The sequence below is a fragment of the Heterodontus francisci genome, chromosome 26 (assembly GCF_036365525.1).
Source record: "Heterodontus francisci isolate sHetFra1 chromosome 26, sHetFra1.hap1, whole genome shotgun sequence".
Classification (NCBI taxonomy): domain Eukaryota; kingdom Metazoa; phylum Chordata; class Chondrichthyes; order Heterodontiformes; family Heterodontidae; genus Heterodontus; species Heterodontus francisci.
In genome coordinates, this window is record NC_090396.1 from 62,344,684 (window position 1) to 62,371,269 (window position 26,586).

General features: G+C 42.7%; 1 protein-coding gene across 1 annotated transcript in view; it reads left to right on the forward strand.

Annotated features, from left to right (window-relative positions):
- The window catches only part of rnf213a (ring finger protein 213a), a 237,406-nt gene that overhangs the window by 42,474 nt on the left and 168,346 nt on the right, over positions 1-26,586 (forward strand). The window contains exons 7-10 of the mRNA XM_068058651.1: positions 1,718-1,876; positions 2,663-2,862; positions 14,046-14,332; positions 25,130-25,389. Of these exons, the coding sequence (XP_067914752.1) occupies positions 1,718-1,876; positions 2,663-2,862; positions 14,046-14,332; positions 25,130-25,389 (906 nt within the window). The remainder of the gene's footprint in view (positions 1-1,717; positions 1,877-2,662; positions 2,863-14,045; positions 14,333-25,129; positions 25,390-26,586) is intronic.

Consider the following 26,586-nt stretch of genomic DNA (forward strand, 5'->3'; position numbering starts at 1 on the left):
GTCTGGGGCTTCAGTGATGGGTTTGGACCCCGGCCTGCCAGTGGTGCTGCTGAGCTGCAGGTCCTCTCTTTGGCTGGCAGCTGTGGGAAGCAGGATCCTGTCCTTGAAGGGATGGGGGCCCCGCCGCAGGGCAGTTAATTGCCCTAGTGCTATTGGTGGGGGGGGGAGGGGTGGTGTCTTCAAAGGGCCAAAGCGGACTTACCTTCACCTTTCAGGCCCAGCGTCATAAAATTCAGCCTCATTTACTGAACAAAGCTATGTTTGCCAAGTATTGGGTAAGTTTAGAATTAGATTTCTAAAATCTTAGAAGTGGGTTTTTGATTTTTGATGTGCAGTTTAGTTGAGTTTAGAGATACAGCACTGAAACAGGCCCTTCGGCCCACCAAGTCTGTGCCGACCATCAACCACCCATTTATGCTAATCCTACACTAATTCCATATTCCTACCACATCCCCACCTGTCCCTATATTTCCCTACCACCTACCTATACTAGGGTAATGGCCAATTAACCTATCAACCAGCAAGTCTTTGGCATGTGAGAGGAAACCGGAGCACCCGGAGAAAACCCACGCAGACACAGGGAGAACTTGCAAACTCCACACAGGCAGTACCCAGAATTGAACCCGGGTCGCTGGAGCTGTGAGGCTGCGTCACTGCGCCACTGTGCTGCCCATTGCTGATGTTGCAGATTTGCATAGAACTCTACTTTTTATTAAAGATTTTCGCTCAAAATATCTATAGCTCTCTCAAAATTCACCAAGTCCAATTCTGAAGAGTAACAATAATTGCTAGATATCTTGGAGTCACTTGAATGGAGAAAACATTACTTTTTTACTTCCCAGGTACCTCTTACATTAAATTGTTTGGTAATGTACATATCTATTTAATAATAACAGGCCTTCTCTTAAAATGTTGTCATCTTTTGCAATCTTCAATCTTGGTTACACTTTTGTGTCAGTTTATGTAGACATTTATTTCCCTTTGAAGTTTTCTATGTTAAGTTGAGCTACCATGATTACATACTTTGATCAGTAGGTGGCATTTGGAACAAATTTCTTTTTTTTTTCTCCCAACTCTTGTGTTCTGCTTACGAATACAATTTCTTTACATTTTATGTTTTTCAATTTTCAATTTTCTCAGGGCTTCTGTATGGCCTCTACAGTTTTATTTTACTTTGCCCTCCCACCTTCCTACTTTCTTCCCCAGTCACCCACTCTGTGCTAGATCATTTTCGTTGCTGCCCATTCTGTTTGTTGCTTCTTGGCCTGTTATGAGCAGCAGCCTACTGGCTGTTTTTGTTCAATCCCATCTGCCTGCTTTTCGTCATGTCCCCTCATGCTTCAGGGCCCTGTATTTTCTCTTTTGCTGCCTCACATCCATCTAGTCTGCTTATTTTAACTCCTGCATGCTTCATGCTATTCCGACAGTTTCACCCCTTCTCAACTCATTAAAAAAATTAACCACCACACCCAGCTTCCTGTGTCCCAAAAGGCTTCTAGCTGTCACTGCAGCTCATCCACTGAGTAAAGCCTGTCACAGCTATGACCGGTTACATTCTTACCAAACATCAGTTATATTTCTTGCATTTGTAAGCTCATTGTAATAAATGGGGATTGAAATAAATTGAAGCTGAAATAATAAAATTGAATGCCAAATATTTTGAGTCTTTCAATAATTTTCCTTTTTTTAAAAAAAACCCCATGTTTTTAATCCACAGTTACACAGTTTTAAAGCGGGATGAAACTGTTGTCATTTATTTCCATGCAATATTATCGAAGCATTTTAAATTTAATCCAGATGAAGATGTGATTGTTGTAAGATCTGACGGTCTTGTCAAAGGCTGGGACACAGATGTATTGAAGATGACAGTAACCAAGTAGGTTTCCATTTTATTTCATTTTGAGAGATTTAATTGTTTGAGTACTGCTACCATTTTCCTTATTGTTTCTCTTTCACCCCCCCCCCCCCCGAATGACCTGTATCTTGGTGCTTTGGTCAATTTGCCAGTCCTCTCTGCAATCTTTGTTCTCATCCATCCTGTTCATATATACCTTATGTCTATTCGACAATGGCTGAGGCTGCTCTACCGCACCACCTGCGGGCCCTTTACCTGCCTGACTCGCAATCATGTCGTCCTGTCCCTGACCGCTGATCCATTCTGAACCGTTACCTAACCTAAGGGGTGTCACTGCCTACTCGGTCAAAATGTGCAGGTGACCCTCCCCCTCCCCCTCCCCCTCCCCCTCCCCCTCCCCCTCCCTAATGCATCACCATATCTGCACCTCAGATTCCTGCTCAATCAGTCTAAGCCAAAGTACCTCGAGTTGTCGACTTACTGGAGATGTCGTTGCCTGATATCACACTGCTCTCCACAAAGTCCACCTGCTCCTGGCACACCACTTGCACTGCCATCTCTAACCTTGTTTTATATATTTTAATTAAAGTTTTATGTAATTCACTTGTTTTATTAGTTTTTTAATAAAACTGATTAATTTAGCTAGTTTAAATTATTAAAATAAGTATAAATAATAGGTTTCTAGTTTATAGCATTGCCTAGCTTAGAGAGCAAAAAAAACTCACCAACCAATCACTGACCTGCTGTCCCATTACTTGTCCATATAAATCAATTATCGCATTATTTGTTTCTGTTTCGAATCAACAGGGATTTGGGAGAACATGGATACTTGATTGAAGGATACCATTTGGCTCATAAAAATATAATTGATAAAAAGCTTCCTTATAAATATGCAGTTGTGCATGATCATAAATTGGAGTTTGAGTTAATTTATAAGTGGGATACACCTGATGATTGTATCGCTAATCGCTGTTTACATATTAAGCAAAGCTTGCTTAATGAAGGAGGTAAGTAGCTTTGTATTATTAACCTCTTCTGCTTCTATAACCAGTCTAATTTTTAAAATCACTTTATTTTTATATAAAAATGGTTCTGTCACGCCATATTTGTGCAGGGAAATAAATATTTTCCTTTTTTGGAGTTGACACGTGAGCTCGTCGGTTAGGCTACTTGCAGATCCTGCTCTACTTTCACATCTCATTACAAATCAGTGTTTGAGTGTTCACTAACTTGCTGTGACTTATTACAGCTGTGTACTATATAGCTTGTAAATAAACCTGACTATTTGCTTTACTCAAAGTGTGGTTTTTGAAGTACTTTTGGAGAAGACCGGAGAATATGGCATAATCTCCAGTATTTTTTTGTTGCATAATTCAGGGGTGATTGTCTGACCTGTTTGCACGCTACCCCACTCATGGCTTATCAAGGTACTTGTTTTGGTGCTGAGGAACCTTGCTCTGCTAATGGCAGTGGCCTGTCTGTTGTGAACACAGATTAGAAAAGTTGGAAGTGCATCTGAACTGAAACACCTTGCACCTCAAGACCTGTCACAAATTGTGAAATAAATAATTCCTTCCACCTCCCAGAGTATCTTACAGAACCATAGAAAAATTACGGCACAGAAGGAGGCCATTGAGCCCATCGTGTCTGCACCAGCCAAAAAAACAAGCCACCCAATCTAATCCCACCTTGCAGGTTACAGCACTTCAGATGCATGTCCAGGTACCTGCTAAATGAGTTGAGGGTTTCTGCTTCCACCGGCGTTCCTGGCAGTGAATTCCAGACAGCCACCACCCTCTGGGTGAAAAAGCTTTTCCTCATGTCCCCTCTAATCCTTCAACCAATCCCCTTAAATCTGTGCCCCCTGGTAATTGACCTCTCCGCTAGGGGAAACGGGTCCTTCCTGTCTACTCTATATCTAGGCCCCTCATAATTTTGTACACCTCAATTAAGTCACCCCTCAGCCACCTCTGTTCTAAGGAAAACAACCCTAGCCAATCCAATCTTTCATCATAGCTGCAACTTTCAAGCCCTGGCAACATTCTTGTAAATCTCCTCTGTATTCTCTCCAAAGCAATTATGTCCTTCCTGTAATGTGGTGACCAAAACTGTACACAATACTCCAGCTGTGGCCTAACCAGCATTTTAGACAGTTTATTTATTTTTATTTAGAGATACAGCACTGAAACAGGCCCTTCGGCCCACCGAGTCTGTGCCGACCATCAACCACCCATTTATACTAATCCTACATTAATCCCATATTCCTACCACATCCCCACCTTCCCTCAATTCCCTTACCACCTACCTATACTAGGGACAATTTATAATGGCCAATTTACCTATCAACCTGCAAGTCTTTGGTTGTGGGAGGAAACCAGAGCACCCGGCGAAAACCCACGCAGTCACAGGGAGAACTTGCAAACTCCGCACAGGCAGTGCCCAGAATTGAACCCGGGTCGCTGGAGCCGTGAGGCTGCGGTGCTAACCACTCCAGTATTACATCCTTGCTTTTGTATTCTATATCTCAGCCAATAAAGGAAAGCATTCTATATGTCGTCTTCACCACTCTATCTACCTGTCCTGCCACCTTCAGGGACCTGTGGGCATGCAGTCCAAGGTGTCTCACTTCTTCTGCCCCTCTCAGTATCCTCCTGTTTATTGTGTATTCCCTCGCATTGTTTGCCCTCTCCAAATGCAGTACCTCACACTTCTCTGGATTGAATTCCATTTACCACTTTTTGCCCACTCAACCAAGCTATTGATATAATTTTGGAATCTACAGCCATCCTCCTCACTATCAACTACACGGCCAATTTATGTGTCATCAGATTTCCCAATCATGCCTCCCACATTTAAGTCCAAATCATTGATATATACCACAAACAGCAAGGGACCCAACATTGAGCCCTGTGTAATGCCACTGGACGCCGCTTTCCATTTGCAAAAACAGCTGTCGATTACTACCCTTTATTTCTTCTCACTGAGCCAATTTAAGATCCAACCTCCCACATTCACCTGTATCGCATGAGCTTTCATTTTTCTGACCAGTCTGCCATGCGGGACCTTGTCAAATGCCTTACTAAAATCCATGTAGACCACATCAACTGCAGTACCCTCATCAATCCTCCTTGTTACTTCCTCAAAAAACTCACTCAAGTTCGTAAGACATGACCTTCCCCTAACAAATCCATGCTGACTATCCCTGATTAATCCGTGCCTTTCTCAGTGGCAGTTTATCCTGTCTCTCAGAATTTAATAATTTACCTGCCATCACGGTCTGACTGACCGGCCTATAATTATTTGGCCTATCCCTCGCACCCTTTTGAAACAATGGTACAATGTTCGCAGACCTCCAGTCCTCTGGCACCTCACCCGTATCCAGTGAGGATTTGAAGATGATCCTCAGCACATCAGCTATTTCCTTCCTGACTTCCTTTTAACAACCTGGGATGCAATCCATCTGGCCCCGGCGATTTATCCACTTTCAGGGATGTCAGACCCTCAAGAACGTCCTCTCTCATTATGCTTATCTTGTCTAATATTTCACAGTCCTCCTCTTTTACTACAATGTCTGCATCATCCCTCTCCTTTGTGAAGGCAGAGACATAAAACTCATTAAGAACCCTGCCCACATCTTCTGCATCCATGCATAAGTTCCCTTGTACATCTCTGATAAGCCTTACCCTTTCCTTAGTTATCCTCTTGCTCTTAATGCACTGATAAAATATCTTTGCAAGAATTATAGCTGGGGGAAAGGAAATTATGACGCGATTAGGCAAGATTTAGGATGTGTAGGATGGGGAAGGAAACTGCAGGGGATGGGCACAAACGAAATGTGGAGCTTATTCAAGGAGCAGCTAATGCGTGTCCTTGATAAGTATGTACCTGTCAGGCAGGGAGGAAGTTGTCGAGCAAGGGAGCCGTGGTTTACTCAAGAAGTTGAAGCGCTTGTCAAGAGGAAGAGGGCGGCTTATGAGACGTGAAGGCTCAGTTAGGGCGCTTGGGAGTTACAAGCTAGCCAGGAAGGATCTAAAGGGAGGGCTAAGAAGAGCAAGGAGAGGACACGAGAAGTCATTGGCGGATAGGATCAAAGAAAACCCTAAGGCTTTCTATAGGTATATCAGGAATAAACGAATGATAAGAGTTAGAACAGGGCCAATCAAGGATAGTAGTGGGAAGTTGTGTGCGGAATCAGAGGAGATAGGGGAAGCGTTAAATGAATATTTTTCGTCAGTATTTACAGTAGAGAAAGAAAATGTTGCCGAGGAGATTACTGAGATACAGCCTACTAGGCTAGATGGGATTGAGATTCACAAGGAGGAGGTGTTAGCAATTTTGGAAAGAGTGAAAATAGATAAGTCCCCTGGGCCAGATGGGATTTATCCTAGGATTCTCTGGGAAGCCAGGGAGGAGATTGCAGAGCCGTTGTTGTTGATCTTCAAGTCGTCATTGTCGACAGGAGTAGTGCCGGAGGACTGGAGGATAGCAAATGTTGTCCCCTTGTTCAAGAAGGGGAGTAGAGACAGCCCTGGTAATTATAGACCTGTGAGCCTTACTTCGGTTGTGGGTAAAATGTTGGAAAAGGTTATAAGAGACAGGATTTATAATCATCTTGAAAAGAATAAGTTCATTTGCGATAGTCAGCACGGTTTTGTGAAAGGTAGGTCGTGCCTCACAAACCTTATTGAGTTTTTCGAGAAGGTGACCAAACAGGTGGATGAGGGTAAAGCCGTGGATGTGGTGTATATGGATTTCAGTAAGGCGTTTGATAAGGTTCCCCACGGTAGGCTATTGCAGAAAATACGCAAGTATGGGGTTGAAGGTGATTTAGAGCTTTGGATCAGAAATTGGCTAGCTGAAAGAAGACAGAGGGTGGTGGTTGATGGCAAATGTTCATCCTGGAGTTTAGTTACTAGTGGTGTACCGCAAGGTTCTGTTTTGGGGCCACTGCTGTTTGTCATTTTTATAAACGACCTGGATGAGGGTGTAGAAGGGTGGGTTAGTAAATTTGCGGATGACACGAAGGTCGGTGGAGTTGTGGATAGTGTCGAAGGGTGTTGTAGGGTACAGAGGGACATAGATAGGCTGCAGAGCTGGGCTGAGAGATGGCAAATGGAGTTTAATGCGGAGAAGTGTGAGGTGATTCACTTTGGAAGGAGTAACAGCAATGCAGAGTACTGGGCTAATGGGAAGATTCTTGGTAGTGTAGATGAGCAGAGAGATCTTGGTATCCAGGTACATAAATCCCTGAAAGTTGCTACCCAGGTTAATAGGGCTGTTAAGAAGGCATATGGTGTGTTAGCCTTTATTAGTAGGGGGATCGAGTTTCAGAGCCACGGGGTCATGATGCAGCTGTACAAAACTCTGGTGAGGCCGCACCTGGAGTATTGCGTGCAGTTCTGGTCACCGCATTATAGGAAGGATGTCGAAGCTTTGGAAAGGGTGCAGAGGAGATTTACTAGGATGTTGCCTGGTATGGAAGGAAGGTCTTACGAGGAAAGGCTGAGGGACTTGGGGTTGTTTTCGTTAGAGAGAAGGAGGAGGAGAGGTGACTTAATAGAGACATACAAGATAATCAGAGGGTTAGATAGGGTGGATAGTGAGAGTCTTTTTCCTCGGATGAGGATGGCAAACACGAGGGGACATAGCTTTAAGTTGAGGGGTGAAAGATATAGGACAGATGTCAGAGGTAGTTTCTTTACGCAGAGAGTAGTAGGGGCGTGGAACGCCCTGCCTGCAACAGTAGTAGACTCGCCAACTTTAAGGGCATTTAAGTGGTCATTGGATAGACATATGGATGTAAATGGAATAGTGTAGGTCAGATGATCGGCGCAACATCGAGGGCCGAAGGGCCTGTACTGCGCTGTAATATTCTAATTCTAAAAAAAAAAAAATCTTTGGGATTTCCTTGATTTTACCTGTCACTAATTTTTCATGTCCTCTCTTTGCTTTCCTAATTTCCTTTTTTACTTCACCCTTGCAGTTTCTCTACTCCTTTAGGCTTTCTAAAGTATTAAACTATTTGTTATCAGAAGCTTTCTTCTTCTGGTTTAATTTATCCTGTATGCTTCTAGATAACCAGCGGGCTCCAGATTTGATCTTGCCACCCTTTATCTTTGTGGGGACATGCCTACACTGTGCCTGTAGAATCTCGATTTTTGAATGCCTCCCACTGGTTTGCCACTGATTTTCCTTCAAGTAGCTGTATCCAGTCCACTTTCACCAGATCACCCCTCTCCCTTTTGTAAAATTTGCTTTCCTCCAATTTAGAACTTTTACTCCTGTTTTATCTTTGTCCTTTTCCATGATTATGCTAAAACTATCTGGTCACTATCTCCAAAATGGTCACCCACTGCTACTTCATCCACTTTCCCAGCTTCATTACCGAAGACTAAATCTAGAATTACAGCCCCTCTCTTTGGGCTTGTTACGTGCTGGCTGAAAAAGTTCTTTTGAATGCAGTTCAAGAATGTTGTGCCCTCATTGCCCTTCACACTGTTTATCTCCCAGTTGATATTAGAGTAGTTGAAATCTCCCAACTATTATTGCCCTATAGTTTTTGCACTCAGAAATTTGCCTACATATTTGTTCTTCTATCTCCTTCTCACTACTTGGGAGTCTATAGTGCACTCCGAGTAGTGTGGCTGCCCCTTTTTTTTTTCTGAGCTCAACCCATATGGCCTCATTTGATGATGAAGTTAGCATATCATCCCTCCTCACAGCTGTAATTCATTCCTTAACCAATAATGCTATACCCTCTTTTTTTTTAATCCCCTTTCTATCCCGCCTGAAAACTGTATATCCAAGTATGTTGAGCTGCCATTCTTGCCCCTCTTTAAGCCAAATTTCCGTTATAGCAATGATATTGTGTTGCTATGTGTCTCTCTGTGCCCTCAGCTCATCGGCTTTATTTACTATGCTCCTTTCGTTTAAATAAATACCTTTTAACATTGCCAAATTCCTGTGCTGTACACTTTTTAACCTTTTGCTTCTTCTATCTTTCAGAGCCACTTGCTAATTTTCTGCCTCCCGTTCCCTGCCCTGAAATTGTCCTATCTGAAACTGCTCTCCAGTTCCCACCCCTCTGCCAAACTAGTTTAAACCATCCCCAACAGCACTAGCAAACATTCCTGCAAGGATATTTGTCCCAGTCTTGTTCAGGTATAGACCATCTGGCTTATACAGGTCCCCATGCACCAGAAATCTAAAGCCCTCCATCCTGCACCATCTCTCCAGCCACGCATTCATCTGGTGTATTCTCCTATTTCTAGCCTCACTAGCACGTGGCTTTGGGAGTAATCTGGAGATTACTACCTTTTGAGGTCCTGCTTGTTAACCTCTTTCCTAACTCCCCAAACTCAGCCTACAGGACATCATCCCTCCTTCTTCCTATATCGTTGGTACCAATGTGGACCATGACTTCTGGCTGTGCATCCTTGCCCTCTAGAATGCTCGGTAGCAGCTCTGTGATATCCATGACCCTTGCACCAGGAAGGCAACGTACCATCCTGGAATCACGTCCTGTGACTGCAGAAACACCTATCTGTTCCCCTAACTAAAGAATCCCCGACCACAATTGCTCGCTTGTCTTTTCTCCTCTCTCCTTGCACAGCTGAACCACCATGGTGCTCTGGTCATGACTCTGGCTGCACTCTCTAGAGGAACCCTCTCTCTCGTTGGTACTTAGTACTGAATACCAGTTGGAAAGTAGGATGCCCTCCGGGGACTCCTGCACTACTGCCCTGACCTTCTTGACTGTCTGACAGCCACCCAGTCCCTCTCTGCCTGTGCTCTCTTCAGCTGCGGGGTGACTACCTCCTGAAATGTGCTTTCCATGTAGTTCTTGGCCTCGTGGATATGCCACAGTGACTCCAGTCGCTGCACGAGTTCCAAACCCAGAGCTGAAGCTTCTGCAGCCCGTGACACTTCCTACAGATGTGTTTGTCAAGGACACAGGGTGCATCCAAGACTTCCTCCATACCACAGGAGACACGTTCCACTTGGCTGAACTGCCCTGCCATTACTTAGCCTAACAAATTAATTTTTGCTAATGTAGTAAGTAGAATAACTTACCAGTTACTTGCCAATCATCATCTTCCCCTGTACAGTGGAGGCAACCAATCAGATTACAGATTTCCTGTGATGTCACTTAGTTGTTTTTCCACTTTTCAACCCAGAGCATTGGGTGGGGGGGCGGGGACACAGCCACAGCCTGCCGCTATGGTTCTGGTTCTTCCTAGGTCTGTTGACTGCTACTCGAGTCCTCCAGATAAGTGTAGGCGTCGAGCCCTGCTCTCTCTTTATAGCTCCCGCTCCGGTCTCAGTTCCTCCTAGGTCCGCGACTGCTCCTCCAGTCCTCCAGCTAAGTATGGCAAGTGAGAGAATATGATTGCTATCTTACCTATGTCTATTATCTTTGTTTTGCAGTTTCTCTCCCTGTCTCTCCTCTTCAGCTATTCTTTCCCTCTTTTTTTGCTGCTTTTTTCCCTTCTCTTTCGGGTGGTTATTTTTGAATCTTTACACTCATCCCTTAGGCAGCACTGTAAAGTAGTGGAAGGGTATGCAGACTGATAACTGCCTGATTGACCACAATGTAAACACTCCTTCCATCTTTATTACTAGACTATAAAGTGGCTATTACAGGGGAGGGTTTTATGGGCTACCACAACCCATAGGAAGAGGGGAAACTCATCCACTCCCACCGATGGGGGTATCCTGCTGGATGTCAACCCAGAATTCAGAGCCGGAGCCCCAGTCTCCGCTCAATGTGGCCCGGGCTCTGCATCCTGCACCTTCTGTCTTGGAGGTAGGAATGCTACCTCTAAGCCAAGGTCATGCTCCCTCTCAGATGCTGTGGTGTGATGGACAGGGAAAATGGGCCACTAATGGCTGAATGCATTGGTGGTCTTGGTTGTAGAATAAATGTCACCCTTAGTAGTTCCTTTCTCATACCCTTTCTCAATCGTTTGTGCTTCCCTCCCCCAATTGCTCCCACTGCAGCCCATATTCCCTTGCCTTCCTATCACCTCCTTATTGCCATCATTACCTGAAAAGGGAGGTCTGGTAACACTGATCTCAGAGAAGCACCCTGGAATCTGGAAGCATTTGAGTGGATCAGGAAATCTGCAGTCAGGGTTCTGGGATCAGGTAGGTTTTGGGGAGGGAAATATGTGGAGCAGGTCGTGGGACCCATCAAGATTGGGGAGGTGTTTTGGAGCATTGGGATAGGGCAGGGTCTGGTAGTGTTGGGTTTTTGTACCATTGCAGGTGAGGCGGTTCACAGGAGAATGGGATCTTGAACTGCCCTTGGTCCTTTTTGAAATATCCAGCCACAATCCCCTATTGAGTTCCTGTTGATTAGCCTCCTTCCCCACCTTATCTGGACCCTCTTTTGCACCAACAGTTCTTTCTACATTCTTGACAACCTTTTTTTTTGTTCTTGTCTTTTGCTTGTTAAAATTCACATGCAGAAAAATTTTTTGAGGGAGGGTAGTATTTTGACAGTATGTGCTTCCAGCTTGTGTCATAATGCATTTCTAGTAAGTCTGATCTTTCCAGTATTTAGTAAACACAAATTTCTAAAAGAAATAAAATCTTGTATTTATATAGTGCCTTTCATGACCTCAGGATGTCCCAAAGCACTTTACAGCTAATGAGGTACTTTTGAAGTGTAGTCACTGTTGTAATGTAGGAAACCTAGCTAATTTGCGCACAACAAGCTCTCACAAGCAGCTATGTGATGATGACCAGATAAATGTTTTTTGTGATGCTGATTGAGGGATAAATAACGGACAGAACACCAGGGATAACTCTCCTACTTTTCTTTCATAGTGTGCCATGGGTATTTTACATTCACTTGAGAAAGCAGAGGAGGTCTTGGTTTAACATCTAATTCAAGGGATGGCAGCTGTGGCAGTGCAGTATTTCCTCAGCCTAGAATTTTCTGCTAAAGTCCCTGGTACTTGAACCCACAACATTCTGATTTAGGCCAGAGTGCTACCAACTGAACCACAACTAACATCTGCAAAAAATTACCTTCTAAAATGTTGACAAGTTCATTAATTTAATGTCCATGTTTTTAAAGTTTAAATTGTATCCATTAAGTTTCAAATATGGTTTGAAAAGAAAGAATTTTTGACTGAAGTTTCACAGCAATAAACAGGCAAGTGACCAAACAAAATTCTGTTCTCAAGAAAACCAAGAAACTGCAATCAAAGGTGGTTGATCACAGGCATTTTCTGTCCAAGCAGTTCTTGTTAATGCAGCATTTGGTAATAACGCTTGATTTGCCTGAAATAACGCTTTGAGAATTCAGTATTTTAAAAAAAAAAGGACTTTTAAAGAAAGCAGGTAACACTCAAATCCTCACAGGATGAGGGATGCACCCTGCACTTTCTGATGGATTAGATACTGTTGGGGAAATTCTGCAAACTGCACATGGTCAGAACGTATAGATATGTTTGAGGTAAAAATATCGAGTCAAGGCCCAAGTTTTTGAAATAAGCTGAGGTTTTCATGTACAAACTCTAGTAAATGTATTTAAAATACAAATGCTAATTCCATGTATAAGTTCAATCATGTATAATGAAATAAATAATTTTAAATAATAAAGAAAATTAAAATTCATATTTTGAACAGTAGAAAATTCAAGTTACTGAAAAAGTTTTCTTTTTGATAATGCATTGTGAATTATTTGAGAGAAGCTTACGGTTAATGTGTTAGGAATGTTGAGATGAAAAGTGTTAACAGAAAGTAACATTTGTGAACAGGAGTGTGTGCCATATATATAGACATGTTGATATCCTCTGCGTGTCAAGGTGTATATATAAATAATTAAGTAGCTGTTTTTCAGTGAACACATTGTTGAGTGTGTGATATGTTTTGGATCAGATATTGAAGATCACAGTGGGAATCTTACAAAAATTCCAATAGGCAATTTACCACAATCTGTTAGATCCAGGTTGTGCTCTCTGCAAGGGCAGCACATAAAAGAAGGGGATCTCTGATTGTAAGTGATGCAAACTGCTAACAGAAACATTGTGTGTCACTTGAAAATTGTATTTTAAAAGTCCAATTTATGACGGTAACAATCAATAGAGGAAGAGTCTTATGAAGATGTGGACCTTCTCAGTTTTCATCCATTGAACTAACAAGTTGGATAAATAATTGAAAAGGAAAACATTTATAGGATTATTGGGATAGAGCCTCCTTCTGTGCTGTATCATTCTCTGCTTCTGTGTGTCTACCAGCTGAGGCAGATACATATTTAAGTGCATGAAACTGTGATGTATAGCAGCAAAGACTCATTTCATAATTCCACTTGAACTGCAACTTTAACAAATATCCTTACCAACATTTTGGTGGGATTCTACTTGGGAGATGGGAGACCAGAGAAAGTTCACAAAATCCAAAAGCCCAAAGAATGTTAGAACAATTTAATGAGAAAAAGCCATTAACTTGAACAAATCAACCCCTTTTAATTAATCTTGATCTCAGCTACCCACCTTCTCAATTCAGATAAGTTTCAGACAAAATGGTTTCTTTTACAAAGGGAACAAGCTAAATATCCAAGCTTTTTATTCATAGCTTTCAGATGAATAGTCTAGTTGCTCAACTCTTTACCCTCTCAAGGATTGCACCATGTTTCCAATGATTAAGTGACTATAATTCAACATAGTATTCCAGATGGGGCATTTTACACCACAATAATATAATCTTTTGATCTATGCACTATCCCTCTAATACCTCATCTTTGTTACTGTAGCCACTTATATCTTCTAAACTTGAATTTGCACCAAACTATCATTATACTGACACAAAAATGGTAACTTCACCAATTTCATACGTTTATCTGCAATGAACCAATCACTTTCCTGATCAGCATGCTTTGTGAATATTTTGTGAAACATGCACATTCCTTGTTTGGTCCTTTACTCTTTTCTACATTTATATACATTTATTAGCATTGGCTATCTTATTGTGGAAGAGTGAAGAGACTGAGAAATTTCTAAACACACACGTTGGAGCATGGAATGCTTTGCCACAAAGATTAATTGAGGCAATCCCATTGCATGACTTAAGGGAAGAGTAGATAAACGCTTGAAGTTAGGGCCTGATAACATTTCAAATGCATTTTTTGTATGTTTATGTATTCCTTAACTCCTAAAAGAAACTCTTTGTATTTAATTAGAATGGCATCAGTATGATGATATTGTCTGTGCAGCACCCGAAGAAGGTTGGAAAGCCAAAGTTAAGAACCTATTCAGAATGAATAAAAAAACTGATGTAGCAAAGGGAAAACAAATAGCTGGGGAAATCTTGATGCAGTCAATGTTTGATATCCTTTCAACGTGGAATGAAAAGAATTTGAAGAGTTTCCTGAATCAACTGCAGCAATTCTTCGAAGTTTATAAATGCCCTGTGGTTTTTGAAAGAGGACCAGTCCGTTGGAATAGCCTTGCATTCGGAGAGAAAGAGGTGAGTAGGATTACTAAAGTTGCAATGACTTATTCACTTCAGGAAGGAGAGAGAAAACGGGGGACTACAGGCCAGTTAGCTTGACATCAGTCGTTGGGAAAGTGCTGGAATCTATTATTTTTTTCTTTGGCCTCCTTATCTCGAGCGACAATGGATAAGCGCCTGGAGGTGGTCAGTGGTTTGTGAAGCAGCGCCTGGAGTGGCTATAAAGGCCAATTCCAGAGTGACAGGCTCTTCCACAGGTGCTGCAGAGAAATTTGTCGGGGCTGTTACATTATTTAGGAAGCCTTAACAATGCACTTAGAAAATTATAGTATGACCAGACAAAGTCAACATGGTTTTACAAAAGAGATTTTTGAGGATGTAATTAGTTGGGTAGATAAAGGAGAACCTGTATACGTAGTATGCCTGGGTTTCCAAAAGGCATTTGATGAGGTGCCACACAAGGTTAATAGGTAAGATCAGGGCTCATGGAGTTTGGGGTAATAGATTAGCATGGACAGAGCATTGGTTAAGGGCCAGGAAACAAAGAGTAAACATAAATGGGGCATTTTCAAGTTAGCAAGCTGTGACCAGTGGAGTGTCGCAAGCATCAGTTCTGGGGCCTCAGCTATTTGCAATCTACATTAATGATTCAGACAGAGAATCATGTATCTAAGTTTGCTGCTGATTAAAGGTAGGTGGAAATGCAGGCTGTGAGAAGGCCACAGAAGCTGCAAAGAGATATAGACAGTTTGTGAGTGGGCAGCAAGGTGGTAGATGGAGTATGATGTGGGGAAGTGAGAGGTTATTTGCTTTGGTCGTAAGAATGGAAATGCAGAATATTTTTTTGAAAGGCGTGAAACTTGTAAATGTTCAGAGACGCTTGGGCGTGCTTGGACCTGGAACACAAAAGGTTAGCATGCAGGTACAACAAGCAATTAGGAAGGCAAATGGCATGTTGGCCTTTATTGTAAGGGGATTGGAGTACGATAGTATGTTGCTAGTCCAACGAGAAAGGTGGCACTGCTAGACTTGGCTCTTGGGAATGAGGTGGGCCAAGTTGATCAAGTATCATTAGGAGAGCATTTGGGGGATAGTGATCGTTGTATCATAAGGTTTAGGCTGAATATGGAAAAGGACATCGAGCAATCCAGGGTAAGAACAATTAACTGAGGGAAGGCTAACTTAAAGGGGTAAGAGCGGAGCTGGGATGAATAAGTTGGAGTCAAAAGCTGGCAGGAAAACCAGCAGATGAACAATGGGCTACTTTCAAAGAAGAGATAGTTTGGCACAGTCAAGGTATGTTCCCTTTAAGGGGAAAAGTAGGGCATACAACTCCAGAGCTCCCTGGATGACAAAAGAGGTAGAGACTAAGATGAAGAAAAAGTGTGCTTATGACAGATGCAAGGTAGGAAATCCTATGAAGAACCAGGCCGAATATAGAAGGTCCAGAGGGGAAATGAAAAAGAAAATAAGAGAAGCAAAGAGAGAGCATGAGAAGAGACTGGCAACTTGCATTAAAAGAAATCCCAAAGTTTTCTATAGGCAGACAAATAGTAAAGGATGGTAGAAGGAGGAGTGGGGCCGATTATGGACCAGCAAGGGGATTTACACATAGAGGCAGAGGGCATGAATACTTTGCATCATCTTCCTTGGTAATGTTGAAAGAGGAGATAAGTCAGACACTAGAGGAGTTTAAAATTGATAAAGGGGAAGTATTAGATCGGCAGTCTGTACTTAAATTGAATAAAGCACCAGGACCAGTTGAGATGCATCCATGTATACTGAGGGAAGAGAAGGTGGAAATCGCAGAGGCACTGGGCATAATTTTTTACTCTTCCTTAGACTTGGCGGGGTGGGGGGCGGTGCCATAGGACTGGAGAATTGCAAATGTTGCACCCTTGTTCAAAAAAGGGTGTAAAGATAAGCCCAGCAACTACAGGCTAGTTAGTTTAACTTCAGTTTAACTGATGGTAAAGCTTCTAGAAATATTATTTGGGACAAAATCTGTAGTCACGTGAACAAATACGAATTAATTAAGGAAAACCAGCATGGATTTCTTCAGGGATAATTTGCTGGAGTTTCTTGAGGTAACAGAGAGGGTTGATGAGGGCGATGTTGTTGTTGTGGTGTACATGGACTTTCAAAAGGCGTTTGATACAGTGCCACACAACAGATTTGTGAGCAAACTTGTAGCTCATGGAATAAAAGGGACGGTAGCAACATGAATATGAAATTGGCTGACTGACAGGAAACCGTAGTGGTTAATGGATGTTTTTCAGGCTGGAGGAAGGTTTGTAGTGGAGTTCCCTAGGGACCACTGTTGGGACCCTTTTCCTGATGTATGTTAATGGCCAAGACCTTGGTGTACAGGGCACAATTTCAGATGACAGTTTGCAGATGATACGAAACTTGAAAGCATTGTGAACTGTGAGGAGGGTACTGTAGAACTTCAAAAGGACATAGACAGCTTGGTGGAATGCGCAGACAGGTGGCAGATGAAGTTCAATGCAGAGAAATAGGAAGTGATTCACTTTAGTTGGAAGAACATGGAGAGATAATGAAGGGTAAAATTCTAAAGGGGGTGCAGGAGCAGTGGGACCGAGGTGTATGTGTGCATAAGTCATTGAAGGTGGCAGGACAGGTTGAGAGCGCGGTTCATAAAGCATATAGTATCCTGGGCTTTATTAATAGGGGCATAGAGTACAAGAGCAAGGAAGTTATGTTGAACTTATAGAAGACACTAGTTCGTCCTAAGCTCTGGACACTACTTTAGGAAAGAAGTGAGGGCATTGGGGAGAGTGCAGAAAAGATTTGAGAGAATGGTTCCAGGATTGAGGAATTTCAGTTATGAAGATAGATTGGAGAAGTTAGGACTGTTTATCCTGGAGAAGAGAAAGCTGAGAGGTGATTTGATAGTTATTCAAAATCATGAAAGGTCTGGACAGAGTAGATAGAAATAAACTGTTCCCACTCGTGAAAGGATTGAGAATGAGAGGGCACAGGTTTCAAGTATTTGGTAAGAGAAGCAACAGTGACATGAGGAAAAACTTATTCACGCAGCGAGTGGTTAAGGTCTGGAATGCGCTGCCTGAGAACGTGGTGGAGGCAGGTTCAATTGAAGCATTCAAAAAGGAATTAGACAGTTATATGAAAAGGAAGAATGTTCAGGGTTATGGGGAGAAGGCAGGGGAATGTGACTGAGGGAATTGCTCTTTCAGAGAGCCAGTGCGGACATGATGGGCCAAATGGCCGCCTCCTGCACTGTAATGATTCTGTGACAAAAATAAAAAGGTCTTGCTACAGTTGTAGAGGGCTTTGGTAAGACCACACCTGGAGTACTGTGTGCAATTTTGATCTCCATATTTTAGGCAGGATATACTTGCATTGGAAGCAGTACAGCGAAGGTTCACGAGAATGGTCCCTGGTTTGAGAGGGTTGTCCTATGAAGAGATGCTGAGTAAACTGGGCCTATATTCTGTGGAGTTCAGAAGAATGAGAGGTGATCTCATTGAAACTTGCAAGATTCTGAAGGTGCTTGACAGGGTAAACACAGAGGTTGCTTCCCCTGGCTGTGGAATTTAGAACATGGGAGTACAGCCTCTGGATCAGGGGCTGATCATTTAGGAGTGAGATGAGGAGAAATTTCTTCACTAAAAGGCATGTGAATCTTTGGAATTCGTTACCTGAGAGAGTTGTGGATGCTGCATCTTTGAATATATTTAAGGCTGGGATAGACAGATTTTTGGTATCTCGTGGAATCGAGGGATATTGGGAGTGGGCGGGAAAGTGGAGTTGAAGCCCAAGATCAGCCATGATATTGAATGGTGGAGCAGGCTTGTCAGGCTGTATGGTCTACTCCTGCACTGTTTTCTTATGTTTATGATTCAGTAATATGATGGGATATAGATAATTAGCCTGTGTTTGAAGGAAGGATACTTATTCTGAGAATATAGAAAATGTTAATTTTTATTAACAAGCAAATCCATGCATGGAAATATTTTAATCAAAATCCTTCCTCATTTTTTTATTCTTCAGCCTGCAGCAATTTATCTTTAAGTGAATGAAATCACAACTTCTAACACTATGTCCTTATGGTAGCCTTATGAGTTGCATGATTTTGTTGATCCATGGCATACTAAGCTGTGCTCTAGATGCCACCTTTTCCTTTGCAACTGACACCACTTGGAAAAATACATTTAATTGCTCTGTATGGTCCTTAATATATTTTATAGAATGTTAAAGCTGTTTCAATGCAGTAATTTTATTAAACAACAATTCTAAAACAGTGAACAGATTTTAAAAAGAATGCTAAACAAATGTAGAGTTTAATTACAATTTTCTAAACTGTAAGTTGTCCTTTTTTTAAATTTATTTTTATTTAGAGATACAGCACTGAAACAGGCCCTTCGGCCCACCGAGTCTGTGCTGACCATCAACCACCCATTTATACTAATCCTACATTAATCCCATATTCCTACCACATCCTCACAATTCCCCTACCACCTACCTATACTAGGGGCAATATATAATGGCCAATTTACCTATCAACCTGCAAGTCTTTGGCTGTGGGAGGAAACCGGTGCACCCGACGAAAACCCACTATCGCCATCCTTTTCCTTGTCCCTCCTCTCTTCCCCAACCCGTTCTTCCCCCCTCCCCCCCCCCCCCACCCTGTCCCCCTCTGCTCCTCTGTCATAAAGTCATAGTCGTACAGCATAGAAACAGGCCCTTCAGCCCACCGCATCCATGCCGACCATAATGCCTATCTATACTAATCCCACCTGCCTGCATTAATTCCATATCCCTCTATGCTTTGCTCATTCAAGTACCTGTCAAGATGCCTCTTAAATGTTGCTACTGTTCCTGCCTCCACCACCTCCTCAGGCAGCTCATTCCAGATACCCACTATTCTTTGTGTGAAAAGTTTACCCCTTTGATCCTCTTTAAACCTCCTCCCTCTCACCTTCAATCTATGCCCTCTAGTTTTAGTCACCCCTACCATGGGAAATAGACTCTGACTATCTACCCTATCTATGCCTCTCATAATTTTATATACCTCTATCATGTCCCCTCTCGGCCTCCTTCGCTCCAGGGAAAACAGACCCAGCCTATCCAATCTCTCTTCATAACTCAAGCCCTCCAAACCAGGCAACATCCTTGTGAATCTTTTCTGCACCCTCTCTAGCTTAATCACATCTTTCCTGTAGTGTGGCAACCAGAACTGCACGCAGTACTCCCAAATGCGGCCTAACCAACGTTATGTACAACTGTAACATGACGTCCCAAATCTTGTACTCAGTGCCTCGGCCGATGAAGGCAAGCATGCCATACGCCTTCTTCACCATTTGTCTACCTGTGTTGCCACTTTCAGGGAACTATGTACTTGCACCCCAAGGTGTCTCTGCTCAAGAACACTCCCCAGGGCCCCTGCCATTCACTGTATATGTCCTGCCCTGGTTTAACTTCCCAAAATGCATCACTTCGCACTTGTCTGCATTAAATTCCATTTGCCACTCCCTTGTTCATTTTCCCAGTTGATCTATATCCTGTTGTAACCTTAGACAACCTTCTTCACTGTCCACTGTACCACCAATTTTGGTGTCATCTGCAAACTTACTAATTATGCCCCCTACATTCACATCCAATTCATGAATATATATGACAAACAACAGAGGGCCCAGCACCGATCCCTGCAGCACACCACTGGTCACCGGCCTCCAATCTGAAAAACAACCCTCCACTACCACCCCTTGCCTCCTATCACCAAACCAATTTTGTATCCAATTTGCTAGCTCTCCCTGGATCCTATGTGTTCGAACCTTCTGGACCAGCCTACCATACGGGACCTTGTCAAAGGCCTTGCTAAAGTCCATGTAGACAACGTCCATCGCCCTGCCCTCGTCAATCCTCTTGGTCGCCTCCTCGAAAAACTCAATCAAATTCGTGAGACATGATTTCCCACGCACAAAGCCATGCTAACTATCCCTAATTAGATGATGCCTTTCCAAATGCATATAAATCCTGTCTCTCAGAATCCCTTCCAATAACTTTCCCACCACTGATGTAAGGCTGTAGTTCCCTGGCTTATGACTGCTGCCCTTCTTAAATAAAGGCATAACATTAGCTATCCTTCAGTCTGGTACCTCACCCGTGGCTAAAGATGATACAAAAGTCTCTGCCAGGGCCCCAGCAATCTCCTCCCTTGCTTCCCATAGCATCCTATGATACACCTGGTCAGGCCCTGGGGATTTATCCACCTTAATGCGCTTCAAAACCTCCAACACTTCCTCCTTTTGTAATGTTGATATGCTCCAGGATATCGCTGTTCCCTCCCTCGAACTCACTAGCTTCCATGACCTACTCCACGGTAAATATTGATGAGAAATATTCATTTAAGACCTCGCCCGTTTCCCGTGGCTCCACACATAGATAGCCGCATTGATCCTTAAGGGGACCTACTCTCTCCCTAGCTATCCTTTTACTCTTAATATACTTGCAGAATCTTTTAGGATTCTCCTTTATCTTATCTGCCAGGGAAATCTCATGGCCCCTTTTTGCCCTCCTAATTTCCTCCTTAAGTGTAGTCCTACATCCCCTATACTCCTCGAGGGACTCGCTCCATCCCAGCTGCCTATACCTGACACATGCCTCCTTTTTTGTCCTGACCAGACCCTCAACATCCCTCGTCAACCAAGGTTCCCTAAACTTGCCAGCCTTTCCCTTCCATCTAACAGGAATATGCCGGCCCTGAACTCTTCCTATTTCACTTTTAAAAGCCTCCCACTTGCCAGACGTCCCTTTACCTGTAAACAGCCTCTCCCAATCAACTTTTGAGAGTTCCTGTCTCTTGCCATCGAAATTAGCCTTCCCCCAATTTAGGACTTCAACCTGAGGACCAGTCCTATCCTTTTCCATGACTATCTTGAAGCTAATAGAGTTATAGTCAATGGTCCCAAAGTGCTCCCCCACTGACACATCAACCACCTGCCCGTTCTCATTTCCTAAGAGGAGGTCGAGTGTCATCCACATACTGCTTCAGAAAACTATCCTGAACACACTTAACAAATTCTTCCCCATCTGATCCCTTAGCACTAAGGCAGTCCCAGTTAATATTAGGGAAGTTAAAATCACCTACTATTCTTTTGGGCCTCCTTATCTCGAGAGACAATGGATACGCGCCTGGAGGTGGTCAGTGGTTTGTGAAGCAGCGCCTGGAGTGGCTATAAAGGCCAATTCTGGAGTGACAGGCTCTTCCACAGGTGCTGCAGAGAAATTTGTTTGTTGGGGCTGTTGCACAGTTGGCTCTCCCCTTGCGCCTCTGTCTTTTTTCCTGCCAACTACTAAGTCTCTTCGACTCGCCACAATTTAGCCCTGTCTTTATGGCTGCCCGCCAGATCTGGCGAATGCTGGCAACTGACTCCCACGACTTGTGATCAATGTCACACGATTTCATGTCGCGTTTGCAGACGTCTTTATAACGGAGACATGGACGGCCGGTGGGTCTGATACCAGTGGCGAGCTCGCTGTACAATGTGTCTTTGGGGATCCTGCCATCTTCCATGCGGCTCACATGGCCAAGCCATCTCAAGCGCCGCTGACTCAGTAGTGTGTATAAGCTGGGGGTGTTGGCCGCTTCAAGGACTTCTGTGTTGGAGATATAGTCCTGCCACCTGATGCCAAGTATTCTCCGAAGGCAGCGAAGATGGAATGAATTGAGACGTCGCTCTTGGCTGGCATACGTTGTCCAGGCCTCGCTGCCGTAGAGCAAGGTACTGAGGACACAGGCCTGGTACACTCGGACTTTTGTGTTCCGTGTCAGTGCGCCATTTTCCCACACTCTCTTGGCCAGTCTGGACATAGCAGTGGAAGCCTTACCCATGCGCTTGTTGATTTCTGCATCTAGAGACAGGTTACTGGTGATAGTTGAGCCTAGGTAGGTGAACTCTTGAACCACTTCCAGAGCGTGGTCGCCAATATTGATGGATGGAGCATTTCTGACATCCTGCCCCATGATGTTCGTTTTCTTGAGGCTGATGGTTAGGCCAAATTCATTGCAGGCAGACGCAAACCTGTCGATGAGACTCTGCAGGCATTCTTCAGTGTGAGATGTTAAAGCAGCATCGTCAGCAAAGAGGAGTTCTCTGATGAGGACTTTCCGTACTTTGGACTTCGCTCTTAGACGGGCAAGGTTGAACAACCTGCCCCCTGATCTTGTGTGGAGGAAAATTCCTTCTTCAGAGGATTTGAACGCATGTGAAATCAGTTGTAATGTGAATTACAACCCTATAATTCCTACACCTATCTATGATTTCCCTACATATATGCTCCTCCAATTCCCTCTGACTATTGGGGGGCCTATAGTATAATCCCATCAAAGTGATCACCTCTTTCTTATTTCTGAGTTCTACCCATATGGCCTCGCTGGACATTCCCCCCGGGATATCCTCTCTACGTACTGCTGTGATGTCCTCCCTAATCAATAGTGTAACTCCCCCTCCTCTCTTATCTCCACCTCTGTCACGCCGGAAGGATCGGTACCCTGGAACATTGAGCTGCCAGTCCTGCCCATCCCTCGATCACGTTTCCGTAATAGCTATAAAATATCGCAATCCCATGTATCAATCCATGCTGTGAGTTCATCTGCCTTTCCTGTAATGCTTCTTGCATTTAAGTAATTGCAGTTTAGCCTGTCGGACCTTGCACGCTCCCTGACCTGCCTACTGGACTTGCTTTCTTTAACCTCTACATTTGCCTCAAATAACTCATCGGAGAGACTACTACTTTGGGTCCCACCCCTCTGCAAGACTAGTTTAAACCCTCCCGAGTAGTACTAACAAACCTCCCCGCAAGGATATTGGTCCTCCTCCAGTTTAGATTCATCCCGTCCTTCTTGCACAGGTCACCTCTGCACCAGAAGAGATCCCAATGATCCAAGTAGCTGAAGCCCTCCCGCCTACACCAGCTCTTCAGCCACGCATTCATTTGCCTAGTCTTCCTATTCCTACCCTCACTGGCAAGTGGCACAGGGAGTAATCCTGAGATTACAACCCTAGAGGTCCTGCTTTTTAACCTTCTGCCTAACTCCCTATATTCACTTTGCAGGACCTCATCTCTCTTCCTGCCTATGTCGTTGGTCCCAATATGGACTATGACCTCTGGCTGCTAACCCTCCCCTTTCAGAATGTCCTGCAGCCGCTCCGAGACATCCTTGACCTTAGCACCAGGGAGGCAACATACAATCCTGGAGTCTTGTTTGTGGCCACAGAAATGCCTATCTGCACCCCTTACGATGTCCTATCATTAAAAATATTATGTATACACAGACTACTTGTCAACATTTTTCATTATCAACTGCTGTAACCGAATTTAAATTTTTCACCTATGTAAATGTGTCAGTTTGCATAATCTGGCCACTGTTTCAACAAATCATTCAAAATGCTTTATCAACATTTTTCCCCCTTTTTTTTTTTGTCCTTGGCAACTGAAATTTCTAATACCTAAAGTAAGGATTTAAACAGTTTTAAATCTTTTTTTCCATTTTTCACAACTGCATGAGTAAATTTAACATGTAAATCACCTCTCTCTTTTTAATTTCTTCTTTAAAGTTTTTATTTTAAAGCCTCCTACAAATCCCTGGGCATTGACTTGATATTTTTGTTCAGCTGTAATTCTGAGCATCATTTGGATTGTGTTGGTTGAGAATGTCCAATGTTCCCAATTTTCTAACATTGATCAGCTGGACTGACGAATTATTTTTGTTTTGGTTCTGTCAGTTTCTACTCAAAAGTAAAATGTAGGATTCTAATTGCTAAGAATTTGGACAGTTATTTTTTCAAATAAGAGCACATGCTTTGGATTCTGAAAACACTAGATCCAGCTGTGTTGTGTTGATAGTAATCAGAATGGAACTAACCACAACATCATGGACAGTGTTTGCAGAAATCCCTTAGAAAGTCACAAACCAGCGCTGAGACAAATTTGTATTCCTTCCCACCCACCCGGTCTCCCCCTCAATGACGTCCACTCACTGCTGGTGAATACTAAGAATTCTCCAGTGAACCAGGCCTCACATTCAATTCCCAGTTGTGACAAACCTAAATTCTACCTTGCACAGTTCTGCCAAACCACAGGACTTCCTTCTAAAGTGATGCCAGATCAAGACTCTCATTGATGTTACCAAAGCCAAGACCATTCCCCTGTGCTATCAAAATGCAGGACCAATCCCGAATGCAGATAAAACTCATTCCCTCCCACTACTGTCACAAAGACTAGGTCTACCTCCAGTTGGTTCATTTTGCGTGCCATCTTCCAGCATTTTCTCAGTTTTAAGAATGGTAAAGGAAAAAATTTAATTCATGGGTAAAAGAATATGAAATATATGTTTTATAAAAGATTATTCATTTTTAGAGTTTTGAAATTCAATTTCCAAAGCATCAATTTAAAATAAATCCCAGAATATTTGGACTTACTCGCACCATAAATCAGTAAACTTCATTAATCCCTTGACTCACTGAGCAACATCATGGGTGATCTTTTTATGCCAGATAAACTTTTGCTTTGCTTTTATCATCTTGTTGGGAGAAACATTTTGGCGTCTTTAAAAAAAGATCAGACAAGCCTTGAAAGAAAGCAGATAAAATGGAACCTTTTGGAAGAGTGTAAAATACCTGTAAATTGAATGGAAAATTTTAATCTGGAGCACTATTTCAAGTGGAATTGCTTTTGTTGTGTCTAATGCCATGTTTAATGTTTTTTCTCCAAATTTTCTAGAGCTACTTGTAGGTTCGGATAATGGTTATGTCTGTTGTTTAGGTTCGGGGTCTCCTGTATAAGATTTTGAAAGAAAGGGCTAAGTGTGCAGACAATCAAGCTTCAGAAGCCGAGACAACTTCTGTGGAAAGCCGTCTGCGAACAGGCATGCTACTATTGTACCTGGCTAACAGCTATAATCTTGAAATACAAAAACCTGATCTGTGCACGGTTTGTGATCTTCTCTGCATACAACAAAAATCGCCGAATACCCTTATCAAGGAATTCGAGGCACTTAAAGAAAGCTTCCATTTTGGGGAAATGTAAGAACTGTGTAAATAGAATAAAAGTATTCAATTTAAAATCATATATTTGTTGAACAATAAAATTTGATTCTCTTTGGTCTGAAAAAATAGTTTAAATAACTGGGGTTATGCAGTCTTCAGTTTTTGTAAGGAAACTGCAATATTTTTGGATATCTGAAATTGAAAAGTAACTTTATGAAACAGTTTTACATGTTTAAAGTTCATGTGCTGCAAATAGTTCACTGGAAGAGCATCCCTGATCTTGTTGAAATAGTGTCATGGAATTGCTTAGGTTAACATGAACAGGCAGACCAAAAAGACAGCATCTCTGACAATGCAGCACTCCTTTAGTACTTTACTGAAGTGTTAGCCTAGATTTATCTGCTGAAGTCCTGACATGGGGCTTAAAACCTTACTTAGAATTTTGCAGAGGACTGTTTTTATTTAGCCGGTTCAGTATCTTAACCTACGTGGAAATCTACTTTCTTGACTCTCCAACCAGAGTAGTGAAAAGCCACATATGGAGTTTTTTTTCTCCTGATTTGGAGTACACCCATTAAAGCACATTGAAAAATGCAATTTGGGAAGCACGGTTTTGCATAGAGGTATTGCTGGATTTAAACCAAGCAAAACTGAGCATCTATCAGAATAGAGCACTGTAAGCATTCCACATCTTGTCCAGTTGGGACAAGGAATCATTTATATGCCAAGAAAAATGGCATTAGAGTTAAACAATATCTTCAGTTCATGAATGATTTAGAATATCTCTAATAACAATTATTTAAAAAAAAATTCTTACTCAAATGCATACCTTTATTGGAAAGCAAAGGCTTATCCCGTATTAACAGCTTGAAATAAAAGTTTCATGTAACTTCTGGTTGGCTCAAACTTTCAGGCTTGCCAAGGCTGTCGAGATATCTCGATGCTTGTGGGTAGTGGTGTAGCACATGGTCTCCTTGGGGTCAGGACAGCTGTGCAAGAAGTAATCTGCAAGGAACAGCAAATTCCCTTTTATGAAACAACATTTCTGGAGTGGTTACTTGCCAACTATAGACTTTTTAAATACAGCTCTGGAATTGATTGACGCCCTTTTTCCTTAAAGTGTGTCCTTTTTATGTAGCCAGGTTGCGTAAGTCTTCACCTAGTCTAGAGCCTGCTTAAACAAGATCATATGGTGATCAGTCGAGAGGTATTACTCGGCAGTCTTTTTTGCTT